Below are 18,050 nucleotides of genomic sequence, written 5' to 3' on the forward strand. Positions count from 1 at the left end.
TTATGAGATTAATTGGCAGCAACTCTCATCCCTCTATCATCCTCATCAATGCGAGGATGTTGAGGACAGAAGTGCTGTCCTCAGCATGAAGGAGGGGATGGGGGGTGGCTAGAGTCCTCCAGGGAGTTCTCCCCTGTGGGGATCCAATGCTGTAGGGGTCCTGATCCCCAGGACCCCTACAGGAAGTAGATCAACTCCCCAGAGACTGAGTCGGCAAGGAAAAGCCACCTTAATTTGTTCCCCATGAAGCCATGGTCCCATGCCCACACTGGGACCTGGGGACCATACCCCTTACCTCACCACTACCACTGTGGCCATCAGCCCTTTCACTCTTGGGTCATTCAGGCACTCAGGTGGTGTTGTGGCACCATGGAGGTGAGGCCCAGGGGGGCATCTGGACACCACTGCCCACTATACCCCTGCTCTCTGCCTTGGGGGTTCACTCCACAGGCAGCCTGGCCTGATTCTGGAAAACCTGTTTTTGTCACTCACTGAACAAATTATGGAAGCTTTTGTGTAAAGAACTACAAAGAAACACCAGGTTGAAAGCATATAAACTCTGCATTTGGCACCCCAAGTATGAGGTCCCCGCAGCCATGAAAATACTCTCTGCATCCTGCTGTGCATAAGGGGTTTGGGAGGCTCTCTGTTCCACTGTGGGGGTGTGACTGTGTATCAGGAGGTGAGGGCAAGAACTTGAGTGGCAGAAGGAGCTACACGGAGGAGGGCGTGTGCTGGGAGGCTGAGGGAGAAGGATCTGGCCCCTTGCACCCCAACTCTGCCTGAGGGGCTCCTTGGGCTTCTCCAGGCTTCCGCAGCCAACTGTCATACTGGCAGTGTTTGCCCATCTCCTGGCCAGCTCAGGGGCCTCCAGAGGGCAGGGACCACATCTCCTGCCAGCAGCGTGGGGTGCCACGGGTGCTGAAGCAGGAGCTCCAAGCAGGCAGGTGGGCCAGTAGATGGAACTCATGGACAGATGGATGGATGGATGGACAGATGGATGAAGACCAATGGATAGAGGGAGAGGGATGAATGGACAGTGAGAGACGATGACAGGTGAACAAATAGGCATTACTGAATGGATGGATGCAGACAGAGACAGAAAGGATGGGAATGGCAGAGAGATAAACACACAGAGCCTAAAGAACGACAGGACATTACAGATGAAAGACAGATGGACAGGGCCAAGAGGAGCCAGGAAGAGACAAGATAGACATGGGGTGGGGGGCAGCATGAGGCAGCCCTCCTGGGCCGGATGCTGAGGTGCCACATCAGCAGGTGGGGGGCAGATAGGCTGTAAGTCCTCTTGGCCATGCTACACCCCTGCCCCACAGCCCACTGCAGTCTCCCCTCTGGTAAAATTCCAGAAAATCATCCCAGCCACCCCTAGTGTCTGTGCAGGACCGAAAGAGCCCACATGCACATGGATTTGGCCCCATACCACGGGCACCCTCCATCTGGACACCTGGGATCTTCTCTCACTGTACAAGGCGAGGGGTAGGTGAGGAGGGGATGCCACAGGAGGCAGGAGGAGTCGTTCTAGGAATGGAGGAGCCTCCCTTGGGTTCGCTATAAGCTTCGCTGACAAATTCAGCCTGTAGCTTCCCAAGTAAAAGGCTCATAAAATGTCATCAATGTTCATAACGGTTCATAAAAATGATCAGTTGAGTGGGCAACTTCAAAATGAGGTGGAAATAAGTTTAAAGATGTTTTCATTGTAATTTGGCTCTAGGATCCAGGTATTTTCAGAAGCATAAATAATAATATACACAGCACAGAGCCAGGCTGGAAGTGGGGAGGACAAGCTCCCACCCTCCAGGGCTGCCATCTCAGCTTTGACAGAAGCAGCTGGGCCTATGCTCGGTGCCCACTGCCTCCTGGGCTGGGCCCTTCCTGTTCCCTCCCTTGAAACCACAGCCTGGGCTCCAGCCACAGACTGACCATCCTCTGCTCCCCTGGAATCCAGAACCTGGGTCTTTCCAGTGCACCACCCACCTCCTCATCAGGTCCCCCCTGCTCTCCATCATGCTCCTGCAGCTAAACCACCATAGACCGAGTAAACCTCAAACCTCCTGGGCAGGGCCTCCAGAAAGACCCCACTGAAACACACTCTGTCACCCCTCTGCTCAGGAATTTTTGGTGGCTCCTCACTGCCTGGAGGACCCTGTCCTACAGGCTCAGCACCCAAAGTCCTTTAGCATTCGATGAGGCCAGATCTGCTGGCCCTCCCTCATCCCTCCCCCCACCGACATCCCCTTCCCTTGTTCTTCCACATCTTTGCAGACCTCCTCTGTCCCTATGAGACCATTTTTACCTCCTGGTAGGTAGATGGGTGGGTGGGTGAGTGGGTGGGAGGGAGAAGTCATGGCTCATCTTTGGGCAGTTTGACTCAAATGGCTAGTCCCATGTGGGAGGCAGAGTGCACTCTAGCTCTAGGGTTGGGCTGCTCAGAACCCACACCCATGCTGCTGTGAAGGCCTAAGCACAAACTGAAAGACTACAGAATAGGGCGGGGAGGAAGGGAGGGAGGCTGGGGAGACTGAGAAGCAGAGGGGCAACAAGGCTCCAGCCTGCCCATGCACAGCGCGCGGGGATAAGCCCAGCCCAGGCCCAGACCCTACCTGCAGGACGTCTCTCGGAAGGAGATGTTCACATCCCAGTGGGTGTGGACTCTGCAGGGAGAGAAGCAGAGGGTCAAAGTGGCCTCCAGGACCTAGTACCCAAACAACGGGGTGGGTGTATGGCATAGCCCTCATCTGCCCTGGAATGCTGGCCCCAAGGGAGCAGGGCCGGCTCACATTTGTCTCCAGTGCCATCTGGTACCAGCTCAACCAGCCAGTGGCTGCCACCAGGATAGAACCATGGGGCAGGAGTCCGCTCCTGGTCTCACCAGACAAAGGACTTGAGATAGACAGAATCAGGCTGCCATAACCGTCCTTCCAGTTGCAAGAAACCCAGAAGAGCTGCCCCATTGTGCTAAGGGTGGGAGCTGCAGCCTCTTCTGCCCATCAGCCAAGCTACTGAACCAAACCCCTTGGTGTTAGAACCGCTCAGCCAGGCTGGAACCATGTCAGGGAGCAAGCACCACGGCTGTTGCTGACACCAATGGTCCAGTGTCCACCCAGGTGTGTGGAGCTCTCTAGGCCCAAGCTGCTAGCAGTCTGCCTCCTGAAAATGACCACCACACGCTGTAGGTAGGAGGGATGCCAGAACGAGAGGCTCTGCGCTATCTCTGTCCCCTCACCCAGAAAGACCCTCAGGCTGACGGACGGCAGGTGGAAGCCTGCGGTGTGTCATCTCAGCAAGTGTGGGTATGAGGGCTAGGAAGTGGGGATGTTGGGGGTTTGGGAGGGTTATTTTAGCGTAGGAGAAACTGGAACATATTGAAAAACTAGGTGAGAAGAGAAAAAGGCCTAGAAACTCGGGGTGGGGGGCGGTAAGTAACATGTGCTAGATGGACAGACGGATGAAGGGATGAAGAGGAGAGTGGACAGAGGGAGGTGTCTCTGCCAGAAGAAAAGATGGAGGGAAGACAGAAAAAGCAGGCCCCAAGCCTGGGAGGGACAGTGGGGAGTCAGGACTGCTGCTGCATGCCAAGGAGAATGAGCACGAGTGTTTTAAGGGCTGCTCCCGGGGGGTCTGCTCAGCTCCTGTCTCTCTACTTGGCTGTGGTGGTGTCAGGCCCTCTCCTCCTGGGTCTCCCTGACTGCCCTCCTCCCAGAGCCCCTGGCCCAACATCCCTCCTTCACAACATGGAATCATGTCGGCCCCCTCCCTCCGAGTGGGGGCAGGGCAGGTTCTCCCTACAGTCTTGTGGCATGGAGGGGTTCAGACGCGACAAGCTAAACTTGGGCCTGTCTCCAGGACAGAGGGCCCTCACACTAGCCTGGCCTGGCCTTCAGCTGCCTGGAGACACCAGCCTTGAGGTGCCGGCCGGAGCCTGTGTGCCCTCCCCATCCAGGTCCCCAGTAAAAGTACCTTCTCTTCATGATACGGACATGTGGGGTGTCCTCCTGTTTCAAGCCTGGGCGCCGCCCACAGGCTGGACCACTCCCATCGCTGTCACCATCACTGGCTGAGAAGCTGGGGGTCAGCTCCTTCTTTAGGACCCTCGCAGTGGGGAGGGCAACTGTCCTCTTGTCTGCCAGTCGCCCCCGGTTCTGGGCAGGGAGGGAAGAGAGGAAGGTTAGGCTGAGCCAGGACCCTCAGGCTCCTGGGAGGCTTGCACCCCAGGCCCAACCCTCAGGCAAGGGCCCAGGTGAGAGAAACCCTCAGAGCAGCCTCTATGACCAAACGGGCACCATCACTGGCCCTGCTAACGGGCTTTCAGCCTGCAGGACAGGCCCAAGGCCCAAGGCTTACATAAGTTCCAATGGCTGGAGGTGAAGACAAGAGCAGAGACATGAGGCCTGGGACTGCCACCCTGGAGGGCGGTGGAGTGAAGGGCTATAGACCTTGTCCAGACTGCACACTCCAGCCTAGCTCCCACCCCACGCTGTCAGCAGACCCCAGCTTTCCCAGCTCCAGGGAGCCCCACGGGGCCATGTGTGCCCCCACAACACAGCACATCTGCTCTCTGCCCCTGATCCAACACGCAGTTACGGCTGTGTATATGTGTCTGCTGGACAACCCCACATAGCTCCTGGGCCAAGTCCTTTTTCTGTTCTGCTAGTGCCATCCAGGGGCCAGTTCAGGGTGGTCTAAAGCCTGACCCTGGGGCCTGGTCCTGCTGACCCCGTGGCAAACTGCAGGTCTGGGGTTCCCACGTCAACAGGTGAGGAGTCCTTACCAGCCTAGACCCTTTGTCCTATGGGCCCCAAGTGAGCCCACCCTCTAGAGCAGAAACAGAAATTCAGTTTCTCCCACAATAGCTACTTCTCCCGTCCCTGCACCCATGTTGTGTGCTGTGTGCTGGGAGAGCAGAGCAGGAAGGTATGTCCTGTGCACAGACATGGAGGGCACTCCACACTGAGCTTGTCCATGTTCAGTACAGGAACACACCAGACGGTACACGCCCCTCACTCGAGTGACAGACAAGCTCACTCTACACCATGGCTCCCTCCAGTGTCCTTAGGTCCTGCTGCCCCAGTGGAAGAAGAAAAGGTGTTTAAGTATTTTCAGGTGGGCAGGACTCTTTTTCTTATTTAATAAGGGGGTGCTGTTTCAGGAAGGTGGCCAGGGACCTTTACATTATCTAATTCTCTCTTGTCTTTTCAGTCACCAGGGGCCCCTTGGACACCCTCTTTCCTCTTCCTAGGACCATGCCATCTGTGAGCTTGAGGAAGAAAGTGTGAAGGAGGGTCTCACCTCACCCTGGACCAGTGTAAGGACAGCTATGCAGCCACCACAGTCCTGACCTCCAGAGTAAGGGTCCTTCTCTGAGCCCACTGCAGCTCTGGATTTGGGCAGTGACCACAACAGGGCCAGGGAGCCTTAGTCTTCTCCCCTTGTTGGGTCTGGGGGCCACAATTACCCCCATCCCCAGATCCCCACAGATGCTAGGAGCCACAGTCTCCTCCATACTTGCCCTTATAAATCCATTTGGAACACCCTCCATGAGATACACTGGACAGCACTGGGACCGGGTGGGGTAGGAGTCTGGGGGCAATGGAATCTGAGGGCAGGCCTGAAGGGCCTGCTCTGTTGCCCCTTCTGAGACCCTGGCCTTGGCCCTGTGGTCTAAAAGCAGTATCAGAGAGTGGGTGAGGCTGCAGGTATGACAGTCCCTCTGGTCTCTATGCCAGCCAGTGGGCTCCAGGGGGAGTGTCTTCAACAATCCCTGGCCTGTCTGACATGTGCCCTGCTGGGAAACCCCACTCAGTTCTGCCCTTCTCTAGCCTGTGGCCCAAGCACCAGGGCCTCTTCTCCTGTTAAACCATTATCTTAAGAAGGAAAGGAAGGGATCCCTGGGTGGCGCAGCGGTTTAGCGCCTGCCTTTGGCCCAGGGCGCGATCCTGGAGACCCGGGATCGAATCCCACATCGGGCTCCCGGTGCATGGAGCCTGTTTCTCCCTCTGCCTGTGTCTCTGCCTCTCTCGCTCTCTCTGTGTGACTATCATAAATAAATAAAAATTTAAAAAAATAAAAATAAAAAAAATAAAAAAAAAAAAAGAAGGAAAGGAAATGCATTTCCCTCTGCTTTTCATCTGTAGGACCAGAAGGAGGAGAGGAAAATGAAAGCAGTAAGACTGCCACTTGGGATGAGGCCAGAGCAGCTATGCTGGCCTGGGGTGGCTCCTGGAGGTGCTCCTGTGGGAGGGGAGCTGAGGAAGATGGACCAGGATGGGCAGCCCTGATCCTGACCAAGGACAGGGAGCATACTTTCCTCCCATGCACACTCAAGACCTCAACCACTCACCCTTCTCAGCAGCACACAGATGTGAAAGCTGGGTGCCAAGCTCCTGCCCTTCATCAAGCCCTGGCTCCTCAGAGTGCAAGGCTGGGTACATGAAAGCCAGTTTGCATGGCTGCATGATCCCTGCACCCTATGCACATCCACACTGTGCCCTGGGTTATCTGACTGTGAAGTGTGTACATACCTTTGGGCTTGGCTGTGAGGGATGGAGGAAGACAATCTCTGTATGGCAAAAGTGAGGGCTGGAAAGACAAGGGGGTCTGTGGAGCTTATTCCTAAGGGAGTGTACAGGGATAGGCCTAGGAGGGACCAGGTTCAGGAGAGGCAGGCCCAGGTCTGAGGCATCCCTCATGCAGACAGGAAGGCAGTCCTAGACTGTGGCCTCATCCCTGTCTGACCTCCACCCTCCCCAATCCAAGCCATGTCCTTGGAAAATTGATACTGGGCTCAGGCCATCTGTAACCCACACTCCTGTGAGAGACCTCTAAAAGGTTGGGTTGAAATAGGCTGGGCCCCTCTGACCCAAACAGAAGCCCAGACTAGCCTTGAGGATGCCCAGAAGACTCTTCTCTAGTACTAGCTGCTTGAAAAGGTGGGTAAGTGGAGAAGGAACTCATCTTCTTGCCCCAGGCAGGTACCATGGGAGTGGGCAGGAGGTGGGCTGCCTGTGCACACATACTCCAGTGACGAGCCCATGGCAGACAGGCGGGTGGAGTAGGTACACAGGTGAGGCATGGCTGCATCCCCCTTCCCCTGTCCAACTTGTGTGTCTGATCTAGTGTCTGTCTTCATAGATGTGGCTCTGGCTTCCCAGCCTGCCCAGGTTACCCGCCTCCAGGGTCCACGAGAAAATCAAAAGATCCCTTCCTACTTCCTCCTTCCAGTCCAAAGTAAAGAAGCTGAAGGTGGGTGTCTTGGGTCCTGTCTCACCCCTTCCTGTGAGAGGGTGCTGCTGGTGGTGCCAGGAATAGCATCACAATCCCAACCAACACCAGGAGCCAGGGCCCTAATTGGCTTTCTCCTAGCAGCTCAAAATTGGTTCCTCTCAAGATGCAATTTCCTCCTCAGATCAATCCTCCAACTATTACTGCCTGGAGGACATATGATGTGGAAGACAGTGCTTCAGGGGCAGGCATGGCACCCCAATCTCTGCTGCTTCCCTAGGCCAACGAGGAGGTCAACATACGTCTACACCGGGTCGGGGGCCCCACATCAGTCTTCATCTCCAGTTCTTGACACCAAAGGCCCATACTGCTCAGATTCTGGCCCTGACTGAATTGTATCCTCAGACTCTCCTGGACTCCAGGGCCTTGCCCAGCAGCGGTCTAATTCTTGGCATCCCAGAGACACATGTTACGCACATCCAAGCTGTGACCACCCCAGAATGCACATCCAGGCCATCCAGTAGTGTCACATCCCAGAACAAGTCTTACCCTAGGACCAGCCCCTCTTCCAAGCTGAGCTGGCTGACACAAATGGCCCCTCCCCCCCAGACTTGTGACAGGGCAAGGTCCCCAGGCCACAGTTGGATGACACTGTCCAGGGAGGAGACCTTCACAGCCTAGACTGTCCCCAAGACTTCAGGTGATGCAGTCTCGAGGCTCCCAGATAGGTAATAATCAGGCCCTGCATCCAAAGAGGAGAGGGCTCCCCAGGATTCCCACCCAGAGCAAAGTCTCCCCTATTTGCCCTTGGGGAACTCACTCCTGCTTACTGGCAGTGTTGAGATTAGGACTCTGGACCCTAGAAAACAGGCACAAGCTCCACAGGAGAGAAGGAAAACCCCCCCAAACCCCAACTTTTCTCCCACATCTCACCACCGGGGAGGATATTCGACAGCCCGGACAGTCGCAGATCGGAGGGTGCACCTGCAGAATCCCCTTGGACATAAGCGTCTTCAGACTTTTTCCTGTGAGGAGAACCGAGGCAGGATCGGTGAGAGGGCAGGGCTGGGGCACAGATGGAGCCGGCGCAGGCGGGCACGCTTTCGGGGCTCAGTAAGCGGCAAGGCCGGTTCCCCCTCCCGGCACGTGCACGAACATCCACCTCCGTTCAACTTCGGAACCCGCTACCTGGCCCTGCCGGCCACCCCACCCTGGAGGACGCCTCGGGGATCTGTAGAGCTCCGAAACTCAGGATGGGGGCAAGCGCCCTCCCCTGACCAGGGGCAGCCTCCTCCCCGCCCCTTGCGTCCTTCCTCCCGCGCTCTACCCTCTCCAAGCGGGTCCCGGGGAACCGGGAACAGGGCCCAGGACGGTCCAGCCTGCGTGCAGGTGAGCGGCGCTGCCGGGACCCGGGACTGTGCCTGAGCCCGCAGCGGGAAGGAGGCCGCCGCAGAGCAGCGAATCCCAAAGCGCAGCGCGACTGGGTCCCTAACTTTCTGACGACCCCCACCCACGCCCCCGGCGCCCACTGCGCTTCCCCCGCTTGCCTGCTCCGGCGCCCGCACTTCACGCCCTCGGAGCAGGACCCCTGAGTGCTCCAAGCAGGCGGCTCCCGGCCCCGCCGCAGCTCCAGCTCCGCGCGCGCCCCCGCCCCCGCGCGCGCCCCCGCGGCCCCCACCTGCCTGCGACACCCCTTGCACCTTTCCCTTCCCTCCACCAACTCGCACCCGCGCCCTGGCCGCTCCTGTGCCGCTCTACTCCCGCTAGCACCCGGTGGCTCCCCCGCCCAGGAGGGAAGTGTGTCCTGCCCAGCTGGCCTCCCGCAGGCTCCCGAGTTCCCGTAAACTTCCCCTGAGCCACAAAGCCCAGGAATCCCGCAAAGACCTTCCGAGTGGGAGGAGGGCCCGGCTCGTGTGCAGCCGGGGGCCCAGAGCACGCGGCTCAAGCGGGGGTGACGGTGGAGGCCGAGGGCGCTCTGCGGGGTCCACCAGCGCGACGGTGCTGGGGGCGGGGGGGATGGGGGGTGTCCCTGCGGCAGCCCCAGAGTCGCAGCGCCCTCTCTAGGCGGAGATGGAGTCTCCCAGGTGGCAGAAGAGGGGGTCCGGACCCAGGGGTCCTCGGGGAGCCGAGGGGAGGGACGGTAGCGGCCTGCGCCCCCACCGCGGCCGCACCTTTGTGGCGGATGCTTCGCTTCCAGTCCTTGGCCGTCTCTCGGCCGCTGACGAACTGGAACTCGTTGGGTGTGAGCCACTCCCCGCGGTGGCGGATGGACGGACCCTTGCTGCCTTGGCAGAGTTTGCGCACGTAGAGCAGCGCGCGGTTGGCGCCGCACTCCACCTCGATGCACGGCTCGCCGTTGTCCAGCAGCGGCTGGAAATCCGGTGCCGCGGCCGCGGTCGCCGAGAAGCGCTCGAGGGCCAGAGGGTCCCGGGGCAGGTGGAGGTGCGGGGCAGCCTCGTGCAGGCTCAGGTAGGCGCGCGGGGAGCGGAGTGGTGGAGCCAGCAGCGCCTCGTAGCCGGCGGTCGCGGCGGGCAGCGAGGCGGCCGGGGGCAGGGCGGCCGCAGCTGGCAGTGGTGTCAGGTAGCCCGGGAGCGGCGGCAGTGGTAGTGCGGCCAGGGTCGGATGGAAGGTGGCCAGAGCCAGGGCCAGGTCCTCGCGGCCTGGGAGCTCCTTCTTGACCGCCGGCATGGCGGGCCAGTGGCCCTGTAGCCCGGCTCTCCGCCGCCGGTGCAACTTGTTCGGGCCTGGGCTGGAGTTGGGTCTCGAGGGTTGGGGGCCCAGGAGTCACCTGGCCGCGCGCCCGCCCTACCCGCTACTGCGCCCCGGCACCTGCTGCCGCGCCGCCCGCCGGGCCACCTCCGACCGCTTCCCGGCCGGCTGGCGGGGCCTCGGCTGCCCGAGACATGGTGCTGCGGGAGCTGCTATCGATCCCCTAGCGACCTGCCGAGCGCCGCAGCTCCGGGGCCCCAGGGCTCCGCTGGGCGCCGGGCCACCTGCGCCCGCGCCCCCTGGGCGGCCCCGCGCCCCGCTCGCTGGTCCGCCGGCCAGGCCCAGCCGGGCAGTGGAGTCGAGAAGTCTCCGGCCCTGCGCCGCGCCCCGCCCCGCCCGGGGGTCCCAGGCCCCCGCCCCGCCTCGCCGCCCCGCCGCCCCGGCCGCGCACCCGCGTACACTGGCGCGCGCCCGCCGGGCAGGGACTTGGGAGACTCCCGCCGCCGCCGCCTCCGCCGCCGCCGCCGCCACAACTTGGCCCATTTAAACGGCCCCGGCGCGGCGGGCGGGCGGGCGCGGGCTCCGGCAGGGGGTGCGTGACGGCCGACTGGGCTCACACGGCTGGCGGCGGGGGCGGCGGGACGGGGCTGCACCGCTACCCTACTCCGGGGTGGGCGAGGGTAGGAGAAAGGGAGACCCGGGCGTGGGGGGGGGGGGCGCATGCTAGCGAGAAGCGGCGCGCGCGGACGCACCATTGTTGAGGGAGTCGCGGGGCGAGCGCGGGACACGTGGGGAGGGGCGGGCCCGGCGGGGCAGGGGGCTCCCTGCGGAGGAGAGGTCTGTGATTAGGGGCGGCCCGCGAGCCGGCGGCTGGGGTAGGAGCGCTTTCGCAGCGGCGGGGTGCGGTGGGCACAGCGGCGGGCGTGGGTGGTCTCCTCTGCGTCTGCAGGGTGTGAGGTTGTGGGTTTGTGGTGTGTGGCCTTGGCAAATGTGTTGGGGAGGTTTCATGTTCTGTGAATAACGACAACAATTCTGTCAATTATTGCCGCCCTAGCCGCCCTACTCTGCCCTGTACCTGCTTTAGTTCACTTGATCATCTCAATATGAGTTTTCCTTATTCTCATTTTATAGATGAGGAAGGTGAGACACAGAGAGGTCAAGTAACTCCCCTGATGTCATACAGCTATTTTAAATCCTGGGCCCTCTGGCCCCGGGACAAACAATACCTGAGCCCTGGTGTGTGGGGCAGGAAGGTGGGCTAGACCCAATCTGGGTAAGGAATGGAGGATGTGGGGAGGAAAAGGGGCTAATGAATGTGAAATTGCATACTTCCGTTCCTTACTATGAGCCAGTCTGGGGAGGAGGAACCCTCTGAGTCCATGTCAACTTTGGTGCCCTGAGGAAACAGGTCAGCCTTGGCCCAGGCCTGGAACGAGGGTGGCTTGTTCCTTGGTGATCAACCAACCCCTATCTCCCTGCAGGCCAGCATGTCAGCCTTGCTGTAGGAGCATTAGGAAGAGAAACCTACTAATAACTGATGAGACAGGTGTGTCTTTCTCTGATGTGTTATTCTCCACAAGTTAAAAAGTAGCCTCAGATCCCATCTCAGCACCTAAACCCCTACCCCTGCCCCTCTGAGATGCACTTGGCAGGGCATTCGTGTGGGCATCTCTTTGACAGGCTCTGGGGGGCTGAGCTGGATCACAGGCATGCTTGCATGCCCACAAGAGATGGACTGGCACTGAGGGAACACAGCATCATTATCCACCTCCTACCAGACACCAGCCCCAGCTGGGCATGAGGCTGACCATTGGCTGCTGCTCTGCTTTCCCTTGCTGATGCACGTTGCCAAAATCATCCACAGCTGAGGAACCAGCCAGCCCCAAGACTGACTTGGGGGAGCAAGGCCTAGGCTCAGATCAGGAACGTGTCTGGGAATCTGTGCACCCAAACCTCTGCATCCCTCTTCTGCTCTACTCCTTGTACATCTGCCTGTTGGGATTTAACAGGCCAGGTATGAATGTGGGTGTGAATGTGAATGATCCTATTTAGTTTGCCACCCTCAGCCTGATTGCCCGAGGTGCAGCTTGGATGCTTGCACATGCCTGACCCTAGGTACACACTCATGTTTCGTGGCCCATGTCTTGCTCTCAGGTGTGATGCCTCTATGTTAATGGATGCAGGAGGCTGTTCCTGCCCAAGAGCCAAGGCCCACAGAGGAGCCATCATGCTAATAATCTGTGGTTGTGGCACAGTGTGGAGAGGTATTGGTTGGGCTCAGCTGGAGGCCAACTGTCTGGCTACAGCTCTGACACTGCTTTCAAAAGATGGTCCCCACCATTCAGTTCTTCTCATACTTGCCTGCACCTGTTCACAGACCCTTAGGCCTCCTAACCCCTGACCTTTAAAGGAGGTTTGGGGAGGGAAGTTTATCTTTAGATCTGAGAAGGTACCATGTAGCCTGGGGGAGGGGGCCTCCCTTCCCTTCTGCAGGAACACCTCTCACTCACCCCTGACCTCTTTCATCCTGCACAGGTCCACAGTGGTGAAGGAGGGGCATAGAAGGCCCCAGCATGGGCTTTTGGAAGTGGGATTCAGCTGGCAAGGTATGGAGGCTAAACTAAGCCAGCCTAACCTCCATGCTACTCTCTCTGGCTCCTCTCTCTGCAGGACCAAGGTGCCTTCCTGAAAAGACCATGCTTGGGTTCAAAGTTCCCTGCAGGATCCCCTTCTCCTCCAAGGGCCACTCCTTGACTCTCAGAAGGCCCCCTTCCAGCAGGGCTTTGGCTGATTTGTTCACCCCTACCTGATTTCCCCTCTTCATGGGGAACACACGTCTCTGCCCACGGGGTCAGAGCCACTTTCCCGCAGGGATTGGGCATCCTTACTCCTGGACATTATAGCCTTCCACAGGGATCTGCTCACTTCCTCCCTCCTGTCCACCTGTGTCCCGGTTTGGCATCTGGGGGCCCCTGCGCTCCTCTGCATTTCTGACTGAAGCCGGAGGTCAGAGGGACAGAATTTCGGCTCTAGAGTCACCCCAGGCCTGGCATTCTGGTCTGGTGGCACCCTGGGGAACACAGGCGGGATCCGCGGCAAAGCCCCTCCTCCGGCCCTCAGAGGCCCCGCCCCCGCCCTCCCCCGAGGCCCCGGCGGCGCCGTCGCTGCTCGCGGTCCCCCCGCTGGGGGCCCTCCGCCGCTGGGCCGAGGCCGGAGCCGCCGCAGCCGCCGCCGCCGCCGCCAGGGAGGGGGAGGGGGTCATAAATAACCCGCGGGGCGGCGCGGCCCGGGCGGTGCAGACGCTGACCCGAGACGTCCCCGGGGAGCGCGGGGGCGGCCCGCAGACCCTGCTGCCCCCAACCCAGGCTCGGCCAGCCTTGACCGCCTCCTCTGGAGCTATCCGACCCCATCCACAGCTGGCGCTCCTGCCAGAAGCCTCCCTCCCATTCTGGAGTGCCTGCCTGCCCCCGTCTCCAGACTGTGCCCCTTAGAGCCCCTTTTCATCCATTCCTTCACCAATCAATCATTTATTGAGCACCAGATGTAGAACCCCAGGAAGAGAGATCCAGAGGTGAGATTGGAAGGACAGAAATGGAGAGGAGGGCAGTCTGTCTCTGAGATCACAGGTGCATAGTTGGGGCTGCCTTCTCAGCCTTGGTCTTCCTGAACTCATCCAGGGTGACTGTCAGGGTGGGGGAGCAGGCCCAGACATGCCAGACCCAGATCACACAGGTGTGGGCACAGCCGACACAGCTGTGAGGAAGCACACCCATGTGTACATATCCATGTGTTCAAACAAGCACCCAAAGCCACTAACAGAGGCGTACATTCTCTAAAGCACACACTGTCCATACACTTCCGTACTCACACACAGCGGCTCCTCAAGCTGCACACACAGGAAAAAAAAAAAAAAAAAAAAAAAAGCTGCACACACAGGACAGGGGCATGCACAGATGCTGACATCTGGACCACAAACATGCACAGACCATATTTGTATTGACTTACATCATAAGCCAAGATTAAAGACACCACCAAGACCTGTGGGAAAACATCCAGAGACACGCAGGCCTGCAGCATGAGCCCTGGATGGGTAGAGCTGTCATAGCTAAGAAAGCATGGCTGGGCAAGGGTCTGGTTTAGGAAGGGTTAACTTGGGAGGTCAGAGGTGAGCTACGGATCAGCTGGGCCTCCCTCAGACTCCCTACTAGAGTGGTCAGAGCTTCCAGGAATGTGTGTCTGTTCTCAGCTGCAGGTCAGACACAGAGGGGCTGCCCTGCTAGGACATGTTTTACCTTTGGCTCACCATGAGCTGGATGCAGGCCATGCCATCTCTGTCTCAGGAGTAGAGATGCTTCTGGGCCAGTCTGTTCACTGACTGTAATTTTTGCTATTAAAAGGAGCAAAGAGATAGGACCTATGGTCAATGGGTGTGCAGACTTGGGGCACCCACAGGGCACACACTGTCAGAGCATTGGCAACACCTGGTGTGTGACACATAAGCTGGCACACACACACCTCACACACACACACACACAATGACCTCAGGCAAAAGCACAGTGACACAAGTGAACTCAATACACCACAGGGTGCACTGGGTACACTCTGATGCCGTACAGAGGAAGTTGTTGGTCTGGCAACATGGATGGGAGTCTGGCCACCACTGGCTCTGCATGCCTGACCCCTCTGGAGGAGGAATGAACACACCCACTCGCTGGCATCACTGGGGAGAGACAGCAGCACTTACTTCAGGGCAGCCCTGCTGGGTGCTGTGGACCCTCCTGGGCCTGGGTTATGCTGTGCTAGGCTGACACAGGTGGTAAGCAGGGCAGACTCTGCGGTAGCCTGAGATTTGGGTCCTCCTGGCCAACCACTGGATGACCCAGTCTTCTTTGCCCTTCTTCAGACCTTAGTTTCTCCATCTGAAAATGAGATCAGGGCTCAAAATCTGTGGGTTCCCTTTTGGGGGAACAGGGGAGAGCAGTCAGGGTGAGATGTGGCTACAGGTGCCCTGGTTAGCACAGTGAGGTAGGCCTGGCATGCTCTAGATGCTTTCTCCATAAATGGAACCAGGATGCAGGACCTAGGGGGTTCACCCCATGGTAGGGCCAAGCAAAGGGCAGGAATAGAGTCTTCCAGGGCCCCCAGGGACAAGAAAGTCTTCCCAGTGAATAGGCATGAGGACGGGTTTCACCCCTTTTTCTCCCTGCGGACATTGTTGGCCTGCTGCCTGGACATGGCTTGGGATGGAAATGGGGTTGGGAGGACCCCTGGATGCAGCTGTTGCCCTGCTGGGAGGATGTGGGTGCCAAAGTGGTCCACGTGGTCCTCATCCCTCATGGCACAAGCCTCTGCAGCACCAGTCACCCTCTTTTTCAGATGTCAAGTCAGGGAGATGACCAGAGTGGAGTAGCAGAGCTAAGGTGCAGCATGCAGACTCAGCTCCAGTCCCCTTACACCCCTATGTCCCAGGAATGTGCCAGCAGGGACTGAGTGTGAGGGATGAAGAGATCCTTACCTAGGATTGTAGGGATACCTATGTGCTCATGTGTGTCCATGCTGTATGCTTATTTGTGCAGTGACCACAGTCCTGCTGTGCATGTCAGCTCACACTGAGCAAAGACCCCACATAAAGGCCTCAGGGACCCATGCTCCTCATTGTAGGGGTGTAGGCCCTGGAGGGTCAATCCCAACTGGACTGGTCACATGTCTTGGCCCAGGAAGACCTGTGAGTGTTTAGAGCCTATCACAGTCCTGATAGTGTCATCTCAGACTCATAGGCAGCAAACTCCCTGGGGGAGTGGGTGCTGGGGGAGGAATGGGCTTGGATATGGGAGGGGCCTTGGAGTTGAGCATGATGAGCATGACTGGAGGAGTGGGCTCAGTGGGCTCTATGCCAGGACTGCTAGGTGGAAGTTGAAGGAGAAGAGGAGACATTCGGGTGGGGGCATCAGCACAGCAAGCCTAGAGGCAGAGGAAAGCTGGAGATGAGGGGTCAGTTGGTGGAAGGCTAGGAGGGTGGCTGGCTACAAGCTGCTCTCCCCAGGCCCACCTCTGAGAGACTCCCAGGCTACACAGGGACTCCAGACTGGCCCTGGAAGTGACAATTTATATGTTGGACTTCCCGCCAAATGTGAGCTCCCTTTGAGCAGCAGGACTGTTTTTGAGCATGTCAGCATTTGAGGGCTGCTTATAGGGATCCATCCTGGTGTGGCCCACTCAGCCCAGCTTGTTCTCCTTGGCCTGCTCACCTCTTCTCCCAGCACCTGCCCACTGGGCTTCTGCCTAGGCAGGACTCTGAATACCCTCCTACCCCCAGAAGCTTCCTAAGACTCTGGACTCCATCTCATGACCCTGAGATCATGACCCGAACCGAAACCAAGAGTCGGACTGAGCCCCCACCCAGGCACCTTGTGAGGGTTCCTTTATTACTGCAGCCAACTGAGTCCTCCATGGGGTCGTCTCATCTGCACTGGTGTCTGTGGTCTCACTTGCACATTGTGCCATGAGAGCAGGAACTCTGTGATGTCCAACCTGTTGAAGTTATGCACAGTGCCCCAGGTGCAGTGTCGGAAGTGGGAAGGTGGAAGAGCACAGCTTGGTATGGGCTGAGACCCCAAACAGAGCCCATCTGCAGAGGCCAGACCTGCGCCTACCTCGGGTGGGGGAAGGGCAACAACCTGGCAGTTTCCAGGGCTCTGTCCAAGGGCACAACCTGGCACTTTCTCTAGGACATTTAACCAAGTCCCAGGTTGGCCCTCTGGGGCTTCCTACCTGCAGACTGGCCAGGCTATGTGGAGGCCCATGGGAAGTGGAGCAGGAGAGGCAGCTGGCAAGGCTGGGGCTGGTCTGAGGGGGTTTTACCTTTGCATGGAGCACTGTGGCCATTTCCAAATGTGGAGTCCTCATGCCCTGCTCAGGACAGTGGAGCCTGAATGTTCCTTGCACATGTAGATGTTAACAGACGTTGGCATGCTATAGACCCCTTCCACAAGAACATACGACCATTCTTCTAGACTGGGTCGCCTTGCCAAAATCTGAGTCTGCCACATGCTGGCAGTGGAGTAACTGTGTATCTGAGGTCCAGCAGGTGTGCGTGGGCTCCTGAGCTCCTGGGACCTCAGACACATGGCAGGATGATTCATGACTGAAGAGGGACAGAGCCAGGACTCGGGCTGGGTCATTCCATCTTCCAGCCAGGAACATGGCCCTCAGCAAACTTGTCAGCTTTTGCTTGATACCTTGTTTTGGCCTCAACATATTGGAGGCCACCCCTCATACATAGGCGGAGTTGAAGGGTAGATGGATGGGGGAAGGATTGATGGGTGAATGAGTGGATGATGGGTGAAAGTGGGTGGGTTCTACATTATGCATTCTTCTCTTTCATAAGTACTTCTGTGGTTTCTGTTACAGACTATGACCCTGCATCTCCAGCTTCAATCCAGACACTCAAGAGTCTGTAGCCTGGTGCATCCACCCCACAGCCCCTTGAGTCCCTTTCCCACCACCATGCTGACATCCCCATCTCGCTCAGTCACTCAGAGCAGGCATTATATTTCCTGTTGGCCAAGCAGCAAATGCCATCTGTGCTCTCTTCCGGATCCCTTTTCTCCAAACACCTAATTTAGCCCCTCTCACCTTGGAAATTTCTGTGACACTCCCAGACTGTCCCCATTCACCGAGGGCCTGATGGGCACATCTGGCCAACTGGTTCTCCAGGGTCTTCTTTGGGAACAGTCCAGAACCCTTGGCCTGCAGGCCTCACCTCTGCCCCAGGGTTCAGCTTCCTATTTCCCTGTGTTTCTTCAGTGTTTGAGCACCACTGAGCTGTCACCTCTGCTCAGGAGCACCACTCCTCATATCACAATTCCATGGTCCCAATTAACAGTTGTGTAGCAACTGTTGCATTTGGGAGTCCTTTCCTCCATTAAAAAAAATTTTTTTTAAGATTTTATTTATTTATTCATGAGAGACACACATACACACAGAGAGGCAGAGACATAGACATAGGGAGAAGCAAGCTCCTCGTAGGGAGCTCAGTATGAGACTTGATCCCCCGCAGATGCTCAACCACTGAGCCACCCAGGCATCCCATGAAAAATTTT

General features: G+C 58.2%; 1 protein-coding gene and 1 long non-coding RNA gene across 12 annotated transcripts in view; one reads left to right on the forward strand and one right to left on the reverse strand.

Moving 5' to 3' along the window:
- SAMD11 (sterile alpha motif domain containing 11) overlaps positions 1-18,050 on the reverse strand; it is a 56,502-nt gene that overhangs the window by 13,788 nt on the left and 24,664 nt on the right. For 5 of the 11 annotated variants that reach the window (XM_077891758.1, XM_077891756.1, XM_077891754.1 and 2 more), the window contains 5 exons: positions 14,693-14,867; positions 14,241-14,335; positions 8,173-8,264; positions 3,979-4,160; positions 2,622-2,672 (listed from right to left, as the gene is read on the reverse strand). In XM_077891758.1, the coding sequence (XP_077747884.1) occupies positions 2,622-2,672; positions 3,979-4,160; positions 8,173-8,244 (305 nt within the window). In that variant the 5' untranslated portion in view covers positions 8,245-8,264; positions 14,241-14,335; positions 14,693-14,867. Of the gene's footprint in view, positions 1-2,621; positions 2,673-3,978; positions 4,161-8,172; positions 8,265-9,410; positions 10,148-10,399; positions 10,477-14,240; positions 14,336-14,692; positions 14,868-16,355; positions 16,480-18,050 lie in introns of those variants that run through there. The other 6 variants (XM_077891760.1, XM_077891761.1, XM_077891759.1 and 3 more) reach the window with 6 other exon arrangements.
- LOC144310592 (uncharacterized) lies at positions 11,006-17,892 on the forward strand. The gene is made up of 3 exons (XR_013376267.1): positions 11,006-11,962; positions 12,484-12,554; positions 17,359-17,892. It is a non-coding gene; the product is annotated as an uncharacterized LOC144310592 (long non-coding RNA).

Source organism: Canis aureus, chromosome 3 (assembly GCF_053574225.1).
Source record: "Canis aureus isolate CA01 chromosome 3, VMU_Caureus_v.1.0, whole genome shotgun sequence".
NCBI classification, from domain to species: Eukaryota; Metazoa; Chordata; class Mammalia; order Carnivora; family Canidae; genus Canis; species Canis aureus.